This window comes from Lycorma delicatula, chromosome 1 (genome assembly GCF_047948215.1).
Source record: "Lycorma delicatula isolate Av1 chromosome 1, ASM4794821v1, whole genome shotgun sequence".
NCBI lineage: Eukaryota > Metazoa > Arthropoda > Insecta > Hemiptera > Fulgoridae > Lycorma > Lycorma delicatula.
Genome location: NC_134455.1, coordinates 139,801,629 through 139,821,370, shown reverse-complemented (window position 1 = coordinate 139,821,370; position 19,742 = coordinate 139,801,629). Strand labels below are relative to the sequence as shown.

The window sequence follows — 19,742 nt, the reverse complement described above, 5'->3', positions numbered from 1 at the left end:
ACCTCGTTGTGCGTCCAGGAATAAATTAGGTTTTCTTTTTCGTTTCATCTGAGATGGAGGTACGTCGGATCAATTACTTCTTTTTGTTATGTGCCTCTTTTTATCCTAGTATTGCTTTATCCTTTCCGATCTTACTTTCCTTTCTTCTTTGGAAAATTAGATCTTACGTTTGGTTTTGGCTTGGAACTTCTTTTTCTTTTCCTTGGTGATCGTTTTAGCGGTTTTGTCCAGAAGCATGCTTACTGTGATTTGGAGTGCCATTATATCTTTTTCTGTTAGATTTAACCACTCTAGTTTGGTTTTTTTGTTGTGCAAATAATCAAAAATTTGTTTGGTTAGTCTGTCTGCGCCCATTCTGAGGATGTGTCCGTAGAAGTCGATTCTTTTTATTCTCATTGTGTCTGACAATTTTTCTGTTTTTTGGTATAGGGTTTCGTTTTCGATGTGGATTAATCTGTTATTTTGGAATTTGGGGCTTAGGATTTTTCTTAAGATTTTCCTTTCTTTTATCTCCAGTCTTTCGATCAGTCGTAGTTGGTGATGAATAATGTTTCGGCTGTCGGACATCGGGTTTGATTACCGTGTTGTATCTTTGCGTTCCAGGAAAGAAATTTTTTGGTGTAGATGTTTTAGGTGGGTTGAAAGGCTAGTTCTAGTCTGTTTCTTCTGGTTTCCATAGCCTTTTTCTCGAGGGCATTCCAGCTCGGTTGATCCAGTCTCCAAGGTATTTAAATTCTTTGATTATCTCTATTGGTTTTCCAACTTTAAGATACTTTTGTGGATGTTTGATGTCATTATTTTAGGCTTTTCGAAGGAGGTTTTGATACCTATTTTCGTTGCTTGTTTTTCTAATTCTAGAGTCTGCTGTTTGGCGTCATCCCATGTCTCAGCTAGCACGACAATGTCATCTGCAAAGGCTAAACAGTTAATTTTTATATCTTTGTTTTTTTGTTTCTAGTCGGATTTTACTATGGCTAGTTTGGTTCCATTCTCTAACAACTTTTCCTAGGGCGCAGTTGAATAGTAGTGGTGAGAGTCAGTCTCTTTGTCGACGCCGGTTTTAATCTGGAAAGAGTCGGATAATTCTTCCATGGATTTAATTTTTGAGTATGTGCTGGTGAAAATTTCATTAATTAGGTTTGTGGTTTTGATGTCTAGGTGTAGTTGTTTTAATATGGACAAGGAGTCTATAGAGTCGTACGCTTTTTGGAAGTCGATGAAAGTGATGATGTTTGCTTTTGCTCTCGATTTTTTATAGTTTATGGCGTTTTTGAGGTTTCGGATTTGTTCTGGTATGATTTTCCTCTCGTAAAACTGCTTGGGTACTCTCCAAGTTCAGGGTTCTGATTTATTTAGTAAGGCTTTGGAGAGTATCTTGAAAATTACATCTAAGAGTGATATCCCTCTGTAGTTGGGGTCTTTCAAAGTTATTATTGGCTTTTAATTTTTTTTTTTTTTAATTAACCTATATGTGTAAACGAGATTTTTAAACATTTTTTAATGTACGGTCTGTTTTTTAATTTTAGGTTACCTTTCTTTCTTTTTCCTGTTTAGCCTCCGGTAATTACCGTTCAGATATTACTTCAGAGGATGAATGAGGATATGTATGAGTGTAGTCTTGTACAGTCTCAGTTCGACCATTCCTGAGTTGTGTGGTTAATTGAAACCCAACCAACAAAGAACACCGCTACTCTAGTATTCAAATCTGTGTAAAAATAACTGCAGTTTTAGGTTACCTAACCTGGATCTTTGGTTTACTAAGTAAACTTTTACGTTATTTTTTGCCTGCCTGTTATAGGGTTACTGTGGGTTTGAATGTTTTCGCTTGGTGAATCCGATGGAGGGTAAAAATCGCATCTCTGCTTTAGATTTAATAAGTGATTATTTAAGCGAGAATGATGACAGTGATACTGAAGAGGCAAGCGGAGTTTCAAACGTTAAAGAAAGGTTGGTAATAGGTTATATTGTGAGCAGCAATAAAATATACGGTTTCAGTTGGTTGAGTTTAATTACTCGTAAACTTTTACAATAACATTATGCTTTAATAGCCGATTTAGTTGTGGATGTTTATGATTTTTAGTAAAGGATTTCAATACAATTTTTATTAAGTGATCAAGTTCCTTAAAAAATAACATAAGTTGTTAGCAGCTTTTATCTTAAACACTTTGAAGTATAGGACCTTTATCTGTAAAGGAGGTAGGGTGTCTGCTACAATTTTTGTTTTTTATTTTTAGGTTAAAGAGCAAAATTAGGTAAGCAGATAGTGCATTGTGCAGTATGATATTTTTACTGTAGGTCCAGAAATTATAGTACATGCAGGTTATTAGGAAGTGAAAATTTAGGACAGGTAATCCTTAAGGAAAACCCGTATTATATACTTTGTTAATTTAGAATTCTCTCAAGTTGTTTAAGACAGTCAGTCATACATCGATCTCATTTTTGTTTAGGTGATGTACACATTCTTTAATTTTTTAACCTAACACACTAAAATGATAAAAAGTGATTATTTCTATTAACCTTGTGAAATTATTAAAAATATTGATTGTTACCTGTTTTAATTGCAAGTTTTGTACACATGACGTATAAAATACAATTTTGACTATTTATATTGATGAACAACTATGATGATGTTCTGAAGAACTATTAACTTAAAGAGGAATAAATTGGCCTACAAAAATCTCTGCTTACATGAAAACTAGCCATTCTGAATAAACACACAGCAAAAGCCCAACTTGCATGCAGTCTAGCATGAATTAAGGCCACCTGGAAAGTGTTTAAGGTAGTGAAAACAAACATTTTAATTTATTGCTTAAAAGAAGAACAGTTTGGTTAGAAGTTATACAAACTGTTCTGATTACAAAAATTAGTGCTATGAAATTTACAAAAAAATCTTGCTCCTTGTACTTGCGTTGCCACAAAAAATTCACAACATGGATACAGAACATAAAATTTAATTACAGTATTATTGAAATAAATGATATAAGATATAGTGAAATAAAGTTGGTTTGTCAAAAAATACACGAACTAGAAGTGGTGGTTGTTATAACCAATCAGACTCAAAAAATAATTATTATTTATGTAAAAAAACTTACAAAGAGACAATACATAAAATAAATAAAAAATCCATAAATCAACCCATTTGGTAAAGAATAAGCCTTATTTTAAAAAGTGCAGTAAATAATAGCTGATTTGAGAACCTGTTATTATTAAAATTTTTTAAATGGGATATTAATTTCTAAAAATGCTGTAAAACACAAACACAATTAAGAGACCAGTAACAGTGTTCTGAACTTTGCTGAAACTTTTACAGAGTTTAGGTTTTACCTTCTTTGCTAGGATTAAATATGAAAATTATTATTTAAAACCCTACTTTTTAATTTTTGTATTTAATTATTTTTTTACAAAAGAAAAATGATAAAATGAAAAGTGAAAAGAATGATTTGTTAAGTCGATTAAAACCTTATAATAAGTAGCACCAGCTCATTTCTTTACTGAGATAACCTACTCATCTTAATTTAGATAAAAATAGTAAAATATCTGTAAAAACATCTCTGTGACAATATGGATTAGGGTAATTAAATGAGACTTAATTCACATATTAAGTCATTCACACATTCCAGAGACTTAATAATTTTAATAGTTTGAATTGTGATATGCATGAGTGTTGCTTACTAAGTCCTAGAAAATTAGAAATAGTTACATTTGTTTAAGTGCCACTTCATACTTACAAAGACTAAGGGTCACAATTCATGTCATGATATTTTTTATTTTTATAATTTTTGTACTTTCATTCTGTCTTATTTCAAGAGTTTAAAACCAATCCTTTTTTTTTTTTTAAATTGTTTCATTAGGTTATATTATATGATGCCCAGCACATCAATTTTTGCATTTTGACATTTGCAATTTCTCCAATATCTGAGAAATTAATTGACTTTGAAACTTGAATATACACAAAAATTACTTCATATATATTATTTTACATCATTTTCGTATATTTTGTATATTTATGCCCTAAAATCAGATCTAAATCAGCAAATAAATGCACAACTTTCAATATTTGCACAAGTACTTCACTATGAAGGGGAGGGACATCATTTCTAATAAATACACACACACACACACACACACACCTTTTTAACATAGATTTAGAAAGCACATTTATGAATTTTGAAGACTGATATTTTCTTCTTTAATTTTTTATAAAAGATTAAAAGTACCAGATTTTTTAAAATGTACAATTTTTTATCCCTTATATTAAAATTGCAGAAGGTAATAAAAATTGAAACAGAAATTGTTTGGTCCTGTAGGAGTTGAATAAGTAGTAAAAATTGTGATGTTGATATTCAACTGATATGCAATATAATTTAGTTATAATATACCTGAAATTTTTAAAATCAGAAAAAATGATTTCTTCATCTAAGAACTAGATCTTCACTTTCAAAAAATTAAAGTTTCAAGAATTATACTATATAATTAAACAATTTAACTCCAAATAATTTTGACCAATATTTAATTGTACATACGAATTTATATATTACAGAAAGTGAATGTAAGAAACTTTGATTTGTGCAGTATAATTTATGTTAATATTGGCCATAAAATTTCATTGTGTAAACTTTTAGAGATGTAATAATTACATCCAATCGCTGTCATCAACTGTAAAGGAGGGAGTCGAAGGAATGTGCCTTCAATGGAAAAAAAAAATTTTTTAGTGATGGATAATCAGTATAAAAATAAAGAATAATTTTGGTAAAGATTAGTAATTACATAAGTGACTTTGTAGTTTTGAAGCAAAATGGAACTTCATTGTGTCATCTCATGGCAGAAATGCTTATGATGGCATTGGAGATACAATTAAAAGAGAACTTGCCAAGGCCAATTTACAGGACCCATACTCTGGCCAAATTTTATTTCCAGAAGAGATGTACAACTTTTCTACCTGAAATATCTAGGGGAATCATTACTTTTTTGTTAATACAAATGAGGTTGATGGAGATTTTGAGACCATCCAGAAAGAAAGTTTTGAAAAGGCAAAGAAAATTGACAAGACAAGAACCAGACACAAGCTGGTTCCTGTTGATAAAACCACTAATGGGTGCTACAGAATATCAAAATACAAAGATTATCAAGACATTTTTGAGATGCTTACATGTAAGCTTCTTTAGAGAATCTCACTTTCAATATAAATGATTATCTTGCTTGTATTTATGTTGACAGGTGGTGGTTTGGTGTTGATCAGGAGTAAGTATTGAGAGTAATGATGTCTTTGTAAAGTGTTTCCATCTAGCATGTCTAAGAACATATTTTAAATTATCAGATACAGTGTGGGTACTTCTGAAACATTTTAAGGAAACTCACCACCTTCGAATTGATGACAGCAACTGGACAGTGAGATTTTACAGTTAATGTTAAAATAAATTGTAATGGCCACATTTACATTCGCTTTTTGTAATATATAATTTCAATATAGTTACCCCAGTGAATCTATGAGCTTGTGACATCATGTGCTGACATCTCATTATATTATTGTTTTCCAAAAGATTATTTTTGTGCGTAATTATTATTTTTATTCCATTTTTCAACTTGTAAACAATACGGGCACCCCCAAACTATACATTTATGTTGTTGTATGTTCAATTCTTTTCACTTGAGTTGATTACATGTATAAAAATGCTTTATTGATTCAATCTTGTAAACAATAACAATTTCTTAACTAATGACTAATGCTCTGATTGGTATTACATACAGGCCTATAAAAATTTATACATGCAGTTAGAAATGATGTCTTTCGTCACGATTATATTTAGATTCATAATTTTTAGTACACAATGTGTGTATAAAGGAATAAACGTTAGTCCAGTTTATATCATGGTCAGTGAAGGTATTTGGATAGCAATTTTGTGCGGTCATATTTTATAATTACCTGTTGTTTTTCACAAATTTTTTGTAATATATTATTTTTTGTTTTATTTTTGTTCGTGTGTTATTAATGCGGTTTGTTATGGCAGAATTTAAATTCATATTTAAGAAAAAACTTAGGAGTCAAGCACGTGAAGTTATCAATAATGTTTATGATTTTATGAAAAAAGAAGCTGTAAAAGTAGGTAAATTAACTGACGACAAACATATAATTGGCATTCAAAAATACAAAGAAAGAACTGCTGTTAGTTGTGGAATATCAAGAACACAGACTCAAAAACTCAGAAGAGAAAAAAAATACATGATTCTTCAATCAACATCCCAATCGTGTTTTTTCAGCACACCGAAAAAGTATAAATGACGTTTGATACCTGTCAGTAGACTGGACAGTTTTGATTTAGGTGTATTTAAAAGAACAGTTAATGAATTTCATTCAAAGAAGAATGAATTACCTACTTTAAAAAAATGCAAGAACTTGATTTTAAAGGCAGTGAATCAACTGTAGCTGTTATTTTGAAAGAGTTAGGGTTTCAAATTGTGTAAAACTGAAAATAACTGACAAATTTTAATTTAGAAATCCTATATCAGGTGGAAGAGAATTGAATATTTGCAGGCAATGGCTAAGTACAGTCAAAGCAATGCTACAATTGTTTATTTGGATGAAACGTGAGTTTTAAGTTCACATTGTTTGACAATGATGTGTCTGATGGTGTTGTTGAGGGACTTCATATCCGATTAATAAAGGTGACTGTTTAATAGTAATTCATGCTGGACGAGAAATCGGTTTTATTCCAAACGCATTATTAACTGGGAAAGCCAGAAAAAGTGGCGACTACCTTCACAACATGAATTCAGACAATTTCATGAAATGGGTGTGTGAAAAATTGATTCCAAATCTTCCACCAATGTCAGTAGTACTAGTTGATAATGCCCCTTATCACAATATAGGTATTGATAAAGCACCAAATTCTAACTCCAGAAGAAAAGATATGACCGATTGGCTGGAGAAAATCCATATTCCATATAGTTCAAAAATGCTGAAACTACAGTTACATGAATTAGTAAAGTTACATAAAATGGTGGTTGTTGCAATACCATAAATGAAAAGAAATTAATATTTTACCATAAAAAGTTTCCTATCTGTAGATCTCAAGTGTTGTTTATTTTATAGAAAATAAAAGAAAAAAATTGTTTTTTTATATTTTGAAAAAAAAGAGTTTTTTATGGGACTGGTGTGTAGAGGCATATGTTGTGCAAAGGATCCTGAACATCTTATTTTATATGTAATTATTTTTTTTTTGATGGGTGGAGGTTTATGAAGACAGGGAATAAAGAGGGTCTGAAACTGTGGACACCATTATGTATTTTGTTTATTTTCTTGTAGGTAAAAGGTAAACAAACATGTTTTTAAAAGAATGTTTGAATTTCATTCAAACCATCCCGATTTGAATCCAATCGAGATTGTATGGTGAAAAGACATGTGGTGAGTCATAACACAACATTCTCTTTCACAAATGTTGAAAAATTAACTATGGAGAAAATTAATTCCATAAATGAAGATGACTGGAAACCTATTGTGAAAAATTAAAAAAAATATTGAATAAGAGTACGAAAAACTGGAACCACTGATAGATGAAAGACAGAACATTATATTGTGTGTGTAGACTTTGTTAGTGAAAGTGGAAATGAAAGTGACAGTGATAGTGATTTGTTTAGCAAGGATGGTGAACTTGCTAGAAGTTTAAATTAGATGCATGAAGAAAATTCAAGTAAGCTTTTGTTTATTATTAAAAATGAATAATTTAATACAAATAAAGGTTATAAAAGAATTAATTATGTATTGTTTATAATTAGTAAACAAATATGATAGTTATTACCATGTACAAATATGATAATAAGTAATACTTCAATTTGATACATGAAGTTAATGTTTTCAGGCTGAGTAGTAATACGCAGTCTGAAAACATTAACTTGTACAAGTCACAAGCTTGTACATTGACTGGGCCTAGTATATGCAGCATTAAATATATGTTAAGATTATTTAGAGTGTACATTTTCATTACCATATACCAGATAAACATTTTCTTATCATCTAACTTGAGCCAAAATTTATTTTTAAAATTATGAGAATTTTTATCAAATTAATTTAATCTATGGCTAAACTAAAATATAAGTCTTAGAATTTTAATGATATTTCTAATGATAATTTAAAAAAAAAATATTCCATCCCTTTTTAGCTGTGTATCATTGACTTCCAAAAATCAGCATTTTTAAGTTGTTTAGTATGATGAAAGGTATTAGTAAAAGATTTGTTATTTATTTTGCTACAATTAATATATAAGCTTACAGAATTCCAATCTTAAGTATCTTCATCCTTTTTGAATTATTAAAGTCTCTAAACTTGGAAGAATGTAATTTCAAAGCCTTTAAAAATGTAATTTTAGAGCTTTTTCTTGTACCCTAAAGGAAACACATATTTACTTTGATAAATATCATTGTGTAAATCATAATTTTAAGTAAAAGCTCTTTTTAAAGAAGTTAATATCTTAAAAAGTACAGAAGTTACTTTTAGAAATGTAAATGCTTGAATGATTGATCAATTTTTATTGGTCCATGGTCTAAATTTGTTTTTCTTGACTATGGTTCATGGTATAAAATAAACAACACTTGAGATCTACGGATAGGAAACTTTTTATGGTGAAATATTAATTTCTTTTCATTTATGGTATTGCAACAACCACCATTTGATACTTTTGTGGAATGATTTTTCATTGCTTTTTAATTTTTTTTATAACATTTTGAAAAAAGTTGTTCTAAATTTGGAATATTTCAATTTTTGTTACCTGAGGGGACTATGGGGCATAAGATCTTTTTGGACAGGAGGTCCGAATTACTCAAAATTTTTCTTAAGGTTGAGCAAATTTTGAAAAAGAAGTTGGAGTATTGTAGTATTTTGTGTTTTCTATGGGACTAGTGTGTAGAGGCATATGTTGTGCAAAGGATCCTGAGCCTCTTATTTTATATGTAATTATTTTTTTTTTTTTTGTGATGGGTGGAAGTTCATGAAGACAGGGGATAAAGGGGGTCCGAAACTGTGGATACCATTATATATTTTGATTATTTTTTTGTAGGTAAAAGGTAAACATGTTTTTAAAAAAACTGTTTGAATTTCATTCTGCATTAAGTTTTGTTAATTGAGGGTTTTAGGGGAACTAATGCTTTGGGAGGAGGCAAGAATAAATAGATTTGTTTTTCTATTAAATTATTTTTTTTAAGGTAGAGCATATTTAAATAAATAAAATTTTGAGTATTATAATACATAATCAAATTTTTATTATTTTGGTTGTTTTGGAAGGAGGGAAGAACCTCTCACAGGAAAAAGTAAAATTTTCCATATCAGTCCAGTATTTCAGAAGATTTCCTCAAACTAACAAACAAATACACGGTGTCTTTATATAATAGTATCATTGCAGGTTTAACATATTAATGTTACATCATTTGTAATGTGGCTATATTCTTGTTTGTGTGAAATGTAGACAGGTCTATGTATTATATATGAAGTAGTATTCAGCATCTTGATGTTACATTGAACATCTAGTGTGTCTTCTATTGTTAGATATTCCCAAAATATATTTCAAAGCTTTTCAATATTGCTTTTCTACACAATCACAAATTTTAATTTAATTTTTTTTATGAACTGTGTGATTTCTTAGTAAAATTTAAAAATTTATTAGGCCTAATTAGATATGAATGTTTATTATTAATACATATATTAATATAATCTATTAATACATATATGAAAAGGCTCATTAATTTTTTTATGTACCTTATACATTAAATTAGGTCCTGAATTTTTTTATCGTAGAGAATTGAACTCAACCCATAGTATGTGCTTATGGGCTATCCCTTGAATGTACACCTTTACATGGTTTTTCTGCAGCATTTTTAAAAACTTTAAGGCTTTATGATTTGGATGAATTTGTGATGTTAATGTAAAAAACAATTTGGCCACTGGCTGTTTTACAGGCAGAAGTAGCTATTTTTTTATTATTTTACATTCTGTGGATTGCGCATGTTGTTTCTGACCTTGATGCTGCCCAGCAGTATTTGAGATTTTCTCAGTCAAATTTTATGTAATAGTTTATAAACATTGTTGATTGAAGGAAGAATGTGTAATTTCGGTTCAATAATTTACCATTAGGTTGTAATATTTCAACAATTTTGTTTATAGAAATTGTATCACAAATGAAAAATTAGAGAAAAGAATTCATTTGAATGAAGAATTAAAGATGCTTTTTTTTAATTATCTTTCAGATAATCTTTAAGATTAAAACATCTTAAACACATCTTAAGACTAAAACATCTCAAGATGTTTTGCTACACTAAATACATAATTATTCAAATTTTGGACATATTAGTTTCATGATAAATTTCTTCATATTCTGTGGGAATTCAGTTAGCTGGTTCATAGTTTACAAGTTTATTAATTTCACAATATAACTAGGTCAGTTTTATTTGATTTTTATGCATTTTTTCTTTATATTAATTTACCACACAGGTTGGGAGCTTCTTTTGGGATTATGAAGTGGAAGTTTTATAACAAATAAATCCCATGCTATCTGGGATCATCAGAATAATTATCAAAAAATACCTGAAATTTAATGACTGTATACATCTTTTATCATATGTTATATATACTTTATAGAATTATTTTGTTGAAGTTATAGAGCTTGGAAATTATTATAACAAAAAACTGTTTTTCTGAGGTTTTTCAGAAGCTATTGTAAATAAGGAATTCTTGCTTTTAAATGAGGTTTTAATAAAATTATGTAAAATAGAACAGGCATTATTTCATTGTGCGTGTGTATTAAAGCTGCTAAGTGGTTAAATACTGAATAGAGAATGTGTAGATTTAAAATATATCATCATTAATCTAAATGAATAGAATATTTACTAAAATGTTGTTCAAATCCCTTATTAAGGATTAAAAATAGAAAACTTGCCTTTCTGTTTGTAAGAGAGGGAAAGAGTACAGAAAAAAGTATGAGCATTAGAAAAATAATACAGAACTTAAAAAGGATTTTTATTAAAAATAATTTTGTTTGTATTGTTAAGTTTTCATATTTGATTCTTTAAACATGTTCAACATCATTTAAACATTTTTACATACATTATGTTCTTTTTGTTTCTTGTAAATTGCTTGTATTCATTATCAGTGCATTCAAAACATTTACACTGAATTTACTGTTTGTTCTGTTGTTGATTGGGCCGTCTTCTAAAATTTTAATCATTTTGATTGCAGAAGTTATAATTTAAAATGTTTCTAAAGAACCAAAAAATTTTAATTAATACATCATAATAATAACATTTTAGTGAATTCTACAATGTTAAAAGTTTACTATGTAAATCTTCAAGCCTTCAAATCAAAATTCAAAAATTATTTAATCTAAATTGCAGAAAATTTACTTTAAAGATTCATAATTGGTTAAATAAAATTATAAAACTTTTAGTGGAATCTATGTTAAGAAAAAAAATTACTGTAAATTTTCTAGCTCTAATCAAAGCTTCTGATTTTTACTATAATCTATATTGATAAAAATTTATGAGCATAACATCAATGTTTTGTTTTTTTATGCCTTTTTATTTTATTTTTAGTAAAATTACCAATTCAGACTGGTTGAAGAAGTTCTAGCAGAACCAAACATAACAGAAGAAACCATTAAATACAGAAACAAACCAAGGAAATTATTAAAAAATGAAAGCCAAAGATTCCAGGAGAACAAAAGAAATCCACGTCTAAAAGAATAAAAACTTATTGGCAAAAAAGAAAAGTCAGAACACATAAAAAGTAATTAATTTTTAACGTACCCCTAATGTGGGTGATTTGGGCAAAAAATAAAAAATTAGTTTAATTTTAATTTTTGTATTATACAGATCTTGTTTTCTATAGGAGTTTAAAAAAAATATTTTACTAACCTTCAGAACACTATACACTTTCCCCGCATCTTATACAAGCTGTATAAACAAGTAGCAGCTGTATAAACAAGTAGGATATACAAGAAGTTCTTTGAAACAAAAAACACTAAAATAAAGTACCACAATAATTTAGAAGAACTTTTCAAGTATTAGGTAAGGAGCATATTATTTTAAAGAAGTCAAAGTCAAAATGTGAACATTGCAGGTCAAAAGTGGTTAATGTGTTATATGTTATCCATCATAAGCATCATAAGACAGTATTTTTCAGTTATTGTTCAAAAGTTGATCACTTTTGTGAACAAGTTATTGATTTATTACTTGGTGTATTTTTATTTTCATAATTATGATTAATATTGTTTTTTTTGTTTTGTTTTATATATCATTGTTGTATCAGTTTATTAGCAAGTGAAAAAAAAATATACATATAAGAGTAAACAACTATAGGAATTTTAAAGTTGGAATGTTTGCAATGAAGCAGCGATTTCTTACTGTTAATGTTAAAAATTTCTGTATATTTTTGCTGCTGCATTTTTTTATTTTCTGGTTTTGAATATTTTCAGTTTATTAACAATTTTTATTTAGAATGATTTCTATATTTGCCATAATTGAATTACATGTAATTTTATCTTGTTTTCTAGTTATTTAATTTTTATATTTTTTTTTTTATGGAACAGGTTGCCGCTACCTGATGCAATTTTGAAAACCAGTGTGCAATATGTAACTGATCATGTGGATGATTCATCATTACATAGTGGGCGTATTAGGTCGTTTCCCCACCAGCGAGGAAATTGGGCAACATATATCTATATTCCATGTTAGTTTGTAAATTATTTACGGACAGTTTTAAAATGTGTTAATTACAGAAAAAATAAAATAAAAAATAAAAGTAATAATCCAAATGATATAAAAATATAAAATGCAATCCAATTTTTAAATAAAGTTGGAAATGATCTGGCCCCCTTTCTTCTGGATTGTAAAGGACTATTAAAAAAGCAATCTTGTTCCAAAGTTTATAATTTCCAAAAATGATAGATGTTATTACATCAGGTTTTAATTTTTCATAACTAATTAAAAGTTTACTTTTTTATTAAACATATTATTACCTATTATTCTACTCAATAAATTTGTTTAAGTTACATGTACTGGATTATTGCTTTAATATCTAAAATTGTTGTACTTTGTAAATGTTTTTATTTAGTTGATTGGGCTCTTTACCTTGAGTGTTTTATTTTCAGTTTTTCACTTTTCATTTCAAAATTATTAAAATGAGAACTTTGATTATGATAAAATCAAAATATTAATCTTGATCATCTAATGTTTTATTGAGTATTGAATGTTTGTTTTAATTGCATCATTAGTTACCTTGCAGTGCCACATTTGTAATATTCACCTAATACAATACTGGTATTTTTTTCCTTTCCTTATATTAAAATATATAAACAACATATCTTTACAAATTTTTTGTAAAATTTATTATAAAATTGAAATAAAAACAAAACATATCTGATTAAATCTTCAGAATATATTGCAATATAATACATTGCAGTATATATTATATTTTTAATATATTGTAGTAATATAATATATTGCAGTAACAAATTTTTTGTAACAGATTGTTTCATTTTTATCATTTTTTTACTGGTTTCAGAGCTTAGCATTGTTATATGCTCAATTTTTTGAACAGCTGATATGAAACATAAATAAAACCTCTCTGTGACAGAATTGTGGCTTCTCTTCCATTTTTTCAGAAGTTTGTGGGTTTGAATTGTGATCAGTTCAGATGTTTTTACATGCCATAAAATTCATTTCTCATAAAAAAGTACAATTTGTATAATAAACCATCAACCTGCAGTTAATAGTGTGAATAAATAAATAGTGTGCTACAAATAAATAATTTCACAATTTGTGTGATATGGTAATAGCTGTTATATTAAAATATAACTGCAAGGAAAAGGAAATAATCGTTTAAAGATACATCCTTTTGCTCCTTTTCTGTCTGGAGGCAGTGTATATAAAGGCATCATTTTATCAATAAAAGGACACATTTATATAGTGCTTGTACTATTTAATAAGGTTGCATTTCATGTAAAGTAACTTAAGTTTCATGGGCGCCAGACCTAGGGTACTTTATTCAAAATAAGTTCTTCATTGTGCAGTAAGTACCTCTGGCGATAAAAGTGCTAGTGTTACTTGTAGGGTTGAATATCATCTGCACTCCATAGGGTTGGCATTTTTATGTGCAACAGTACATTTGGTTCAGTGAAGAAGGAGACTACTTCACTTATCATTCTCCCAATTAACTTTGTAAGAGATGTCAGTTATTTTTAAGAAAAGAATGCCATTTTCAGGAGTGAATTGTTACATCAGATCATTTACAACTTTTAATTATGACAAAAAAAAGATGTAATTTATGGTTAACCCTGGAATAGAAACATTTTTAAATTTGCTAATAATGGTAATGTTCGTATATGGGACGTAGATGTTATATGGGACAAAGGTGAACAGAAAAACAATTTAACTTCAACAAAACTTTATTTTCTGTATAGAATTTTATAAAGATGATTTTACGTATTGTGTATTTAAAAGGAAACTAAAAAAAAATCAAGCAATTACAGGAAGCATTTGTATTTATATTTGAAATGCCTTGGCTCTGTGTTATATACAGAAAGGTATTTTGCAGCTTTTACAATACGTTGTCATCATGTGATGCTTTTTGGATGCGCAGATATAACATATTGTACTTTTATTCTCATTTTGAGTAGAAAATGAAGCTGGTGGCGCTTCTACTTCCCTGAGATTATTCATAATGGTGAGCAAAATTCATAAATACAGAATAGAGATAGTTCTTTTTTTTAATTTATGGCCCAGTGAGTGATTTGCTTAAAGTTATAGGGAAAGGTTTATGAATAATATTTTTTTTATGCATTCTGCTGTTTATAACATGCATGTGATAAATCATTATATAAAACATGAAATGGCCAACATCTTTGTTGGCTGTTGTGTTTATGGCAGCATGAATTATTACTGCACATTCGATCTAATGTGTCAATATCAGATTTAATCAAATTGTAAAATTCTACATGGTGATTCATGTACTGTTACCGTTACTTTCTGAGCTCATTCTACTAGCGAAAATAAAGAAAAAAATTCATTTAAATGTGGGTCCAAAATGCTCAGTTTGTGAGTTACAGCTAGTGAAACATTTATTTGATATGATTCCTGAGCAGAGAGCGAATTAAAACCATACTGAAATTCTAGGAACCGAAATAAATGGGTATATACTTGATGGTTTCTTATGGTTTTTGACCTGATAATTGGATAAAAATAGGTTCCAAGCCATATCTTCAGTAGTTTTCATAATATGCTATGTAAAACAGAACATTTTTTCTTTAAAAACATGTTTTTTTATGTTTAAAAACTTTGTTAAATGACTAATAGATGCATAACATTTTTTATCAAAACTGTAGAGAATTTTATTTGAGAAAACTGATGTAAAATACCCCAATAGTTCAAGAAATTTCTTTTTTTTACAAACACCATATGAAAACTTTTAAATGTTAAACTACAGAAAATGTTTAACATACAATTGATAAAATGTTAAGAAAATAGAGATGTAATTGATACACTTAACAAATTTTCTTAAAAATCCTGCCCTCTATTTCAATACATTTGGTTGACTCGTTTCAGATTGCTAGCATTGCTCTCTGAAAATCTGCACAACTTTACTAGTTTGTGTGGCGGCATCTGTAATATGAGCCGCCAACTCTTCACACATATGAACTTTTGTGCACAAAAATATGCTGATATGTCGAGTGAGAAACAGGGAGATGCACAATCATGCTGAAAGTATATGCAGTATCTTGATGCTAGTGGAACATCTAATAGCAGCGGCAATATTTCCTTAAGGAAAGTATGAATTCCAATAATGTAATGTTGGAATTTAGACATCCTGAGAGAATGAATGGTCAAATTAGCTGATTGTAAACTAGACCACACCACACATTAATGCCAAATTGGTGGTGGAAGTTATGTTCTACTGTTGATTGATTTCTGCTAAAGTGTGTTCGTTGTGAAGGTTATTGATACCATCCTAAGTAAACTTAGCCTTGTCAGTAAATAAAATGAACCTGTTCATTGTCAACCAGTTGCAATACTGCAAACAAAGAGGAGGATCTGTTTGTTTAAGATTTTGTACTCATTGATTATGGTAAGGATACAGCTTGTTATGAAGTGTCCTCCACACATAGACTGGGAAACTCTGAACCACCAGGAAAGGCATCATGCACTAACACATGGACTCAGTCGATTAGTCTCAATAATGGTTTCATCAATATCTGCATCATGATGGGCAGAATGGTCTGTGTGAGTACTAATGCTGGGAAACTGTATCTCATAGCTTATCTACTAATTGTTTTAGTATTTGGAACTCTGCAATTATGAGAATATCTTTGATATTCTGCAGCAGTTGCATTTCTATCACAACCCTCTAGATAAATACAATGTCAGTGTATAACTCAGCCATAAATAACAAAGGCATTGCTGCAGTATGACATCAATTAAAACAAACACGTATACACATTTAATTAAACTACACTGTACTACAACAATTCACAGGAGTAATGCAGAACATGCAATGCATTGTTGACATGACATAAAATGCAGTATTGGCCAGTAATTTCAGTGTTAGCAATATACAAAATCATTCAATATTCAAGTTGACAGTGAATTCAAGAAAGATAGATAAATTTTATTGTCTGAATAACATTAGCACTGGCTTTTTTATTTTTATCTTTAAAACAAGACTATTTTTTATATCATTGCACCTTCCAGGAAAGCAAACATGCTTTACACATATAATCCCTTCGCTTTTGTATGGTAACTGTCTGTAATAAAATCAAATTTTTTGAACTTGTTTTTGTTTTTTATTGGGCTATTTTATATCAATTTTCTCAGAATTAAATTCTCTACAAGTTTTGATGATAAATTTTATACACTTATTACTCATTTAACAAAGTTTTTTTTATTACAGATGTAAACAAAAAAAACAGTTTTAATCAACAAATTTTTGTGTTTTATATCAGATATTATGAAAACTACTGGAAGTATGGTTCTGCAGTCTTTTTTATTAAATTTTTCAGGTCAAAAACCAAAGGAAACCACCAAGTTTCCTTAATTTAGGTTCCTAGAATTTCAGTATTACTTTATTTCATTCTGCCCAGGAATCAACATGAAATCTTTTGCTAGCTGAAACTTGTTAATAAAGCGTTTCTGGACCCTTGTTTATGCATACTTTTTTAATTATTTTTGGTAGTAGAATAAGCTAAGAAAGCACTGGTAGCAATACATGAATTATTCTGTGTAATATCTTGTTTTTCTGAAAGTTTATTTATTCCCCTCGTTGATTCACAAGTAATTTATGAATCATTGACAGCAGCATGATGATTTTATTTTTCTTGGCTTTGTAAAATGCAAGAGTCTTTTCCATATCAAAGCCATAAATGACCCTTTCTATTTTGCGGCCTTTTATACTTTTATTTTTGGGCGGTATCACTTTTTTATGAAGCTTCAGCATTCCAAATTAATTTTTCTTTTAGAAGATAGTTTGCTAATGGAATAGATGTGAACCAGTTATTGGTCATATTGTTTCTGTTACTATTTTTTAAGTTTTTTTTTGTTAAGTTCGATATTGAACGAACAGAAGACGCAAGTTTGTAGTACTTTTTACTAGATACATTATTGTATCTAGTACCTATAGTTTATGTTCGAATCGTATGCCATGACAATTTTTATAACATACGTAGCTGATTTGTTGAGTAACAGTTGAAAAGGGCACCTCCCATGAAAGGCCAGTAGTTGTTCAACTGTTACGAAACATCCAGGATGATAATAAGATTAACTGTTATTTATAAATCTTATTTCATAATTTACGTATTGAATAAATCGGTCTTCTCCTGAAACATTTAATTAAAACTTCAAATAATTTAATGCTCATGGTGCCTTATACTTAATTCCACATAAACTGGCCAAATAGTTCAGTTAAAGACAAATGATTATTTTTCAGAGCAGCTGTTAAAATTAAGAGGCCTAACAATGTCTTCAATTCTTCAAGCGCGTATCTTCATGAGTGGTGCTCACATTTGCATAATTAGGATGTGCTTTTGAAATCTCTTCATTTGTATGACAAAATTATTAGAAAGATTTCTTCATTGAATAATAGCGAAAATGCTTCAGTTGGGCTAAAAGCCTTGGGCTAAAAGTTACACATTTCTTCTTCAACTGTTGTAACTCAGCATTTTCTTCTTCATCCTCACTACTGGAAGATGAAATATATCTATGGCAGATGAGTGGCGATTTGATTACCTCTTTGCTCATGCTTTCTATGTTACTTTGAGGATTTGAAGGTACAAGTATAATTTCATGATTGTTGGTATCATTTTCTGAATTGGTCTCCTCTACTTCATCGACCTTTATGCAATCTTCATTTACACTGTCACTAGTGGAATGACTTTCACCAGAATAATAATCGGTTTCCTTGTCCAGATCAGTCAAAATCTGTTTTGTAGTTTTGGAGAATTCACATCCATTCACTTGTAATACTTCCTCTGTCTGCAGTTTACAAATTTTCAGGAGTTAATTTAAGGAAAATAATCTTTGTGTAAATACTTCCCATTCCAGGGCCTCCACAAGGTTATTAACCAAAATTATTTTAAATAAATATGGAAAACTATCTACATTAATTAATTTCATAATAAATAAAAATGATACATGAAAAAATTAAAAGTTCTACTTACTGTTTTTCCTTATGGAAATAGAAATGTTTGTTTCTATATCTGTAAGGGGTATAGACTAAAATTGTAATTGGGAAAATTACGACTAAACAGCTACCAACAGTAAACCAAGCACTTTATAACCAACATAACATGTATAGACCCATACTAGTTGGATGTTATGAAGCTGCTGAGAAGCACACTACCAGGAATCAACAAAACCTCGCAAACAGAGTATGAGTTGGCGTAGTCAGGATTACAACTGTTTCCATTACCGGGCTAAAAACTTGATTATTCTAGTTTTTTCCCCATGTCTGTAAATATGGGGTTTATTTTCGTGATTATGATTATTGTAGTAGTTCTTGATGTTTATGAGAAATTTATTAATGTGCTGTATTCATGTTGTGTAACTGCAATTTAATGAAATATTTAATCTAAGTCTGCCTATTATAGCATTATTTTTCTTTCTGAAAATTTTATTTTTACTTTACCAAATCCTGGCTATTACAAAATTCCTGGCTATTCACACATTTAGTAAATTTTACTTAGAAATAGCGTTGTTTTTTGCACAAAATTCTTTTCTAATAAATATTTTCATATTACTGCTTGGTATCTTCTGTATTATACTTAAAGAAGATTTAATTATTTTTCTGAGACAAATTGGTTTCAGTTAAAAAAACAAATTATTTATTGAATATGTTTGTCATTTATGTTCTATTAATGTTTATAACTTAGTGAAAATTTTCTCAAAGTTATGATTGTTTTTCTTTTGTTCCAGTTAATGCGACTGATGCTTTTAAGTCATTTTGTGATGCAATGATTGCTAATGCAGAACAGTATGTAAAACTGACAGCGATACCCGATCCACATATTAGTTTGACTCGCACATTTGTGCTTCTGCACCACTGGATCGATAGTTTTGTTAAGTCTGTTGAAGAATCTTTAAAATATACATTGAGGTTAGTTAGTCAAAAAATAAGTAAAAAAGGGCTGTTTTTTACATTACAAAAGTAGATTTTAACTGCTTATGAACGTGCAATAAAATCACAATTAATTTTATTTCCTTTTTATTTGTTTCAT

The 19,742-nt window shown here is 29.1% G+C and overlaps 1 protein-coding gene across 3 annotated transcripts in view; it reads left to right on the top strand.

Moving 5' to 3' along the window:
• Positions 1-1,470: 1,470 nt before the first annotated feature.
• The window catches only part of LOC142323173 (U6 snRNA phosphodiesterase 1), a 39,132-nt gene continuing 20,860 nt past the window's right edge, over positions 1,471-19,742 (top strand). The window contains exons 1-3 of one of the 3 annotated variants that reach the window (XM_075362472.1): positions 1,524-1,947; positions 12,570-12,709; positions 19,441-19,621. In XM_075362472.1, the coding sequence (XP_075218587.1) occupies positions 1,838-1,947; positions 12,570-12,709; positions 19,441-19,621 (431 nt within the window). In that variant the 5' untranslated portion in view covers positions 1,524-1,837. Of the gene's footprint in view, positions 1,948-12,569; positions 12,710-19,440; positions 19,622-19,742 lie in introns of all 3 variants that reach the window. The other 2 variants (XM_075362482.1, XM_075362489.1) reach the window with 2 other exon arrangements.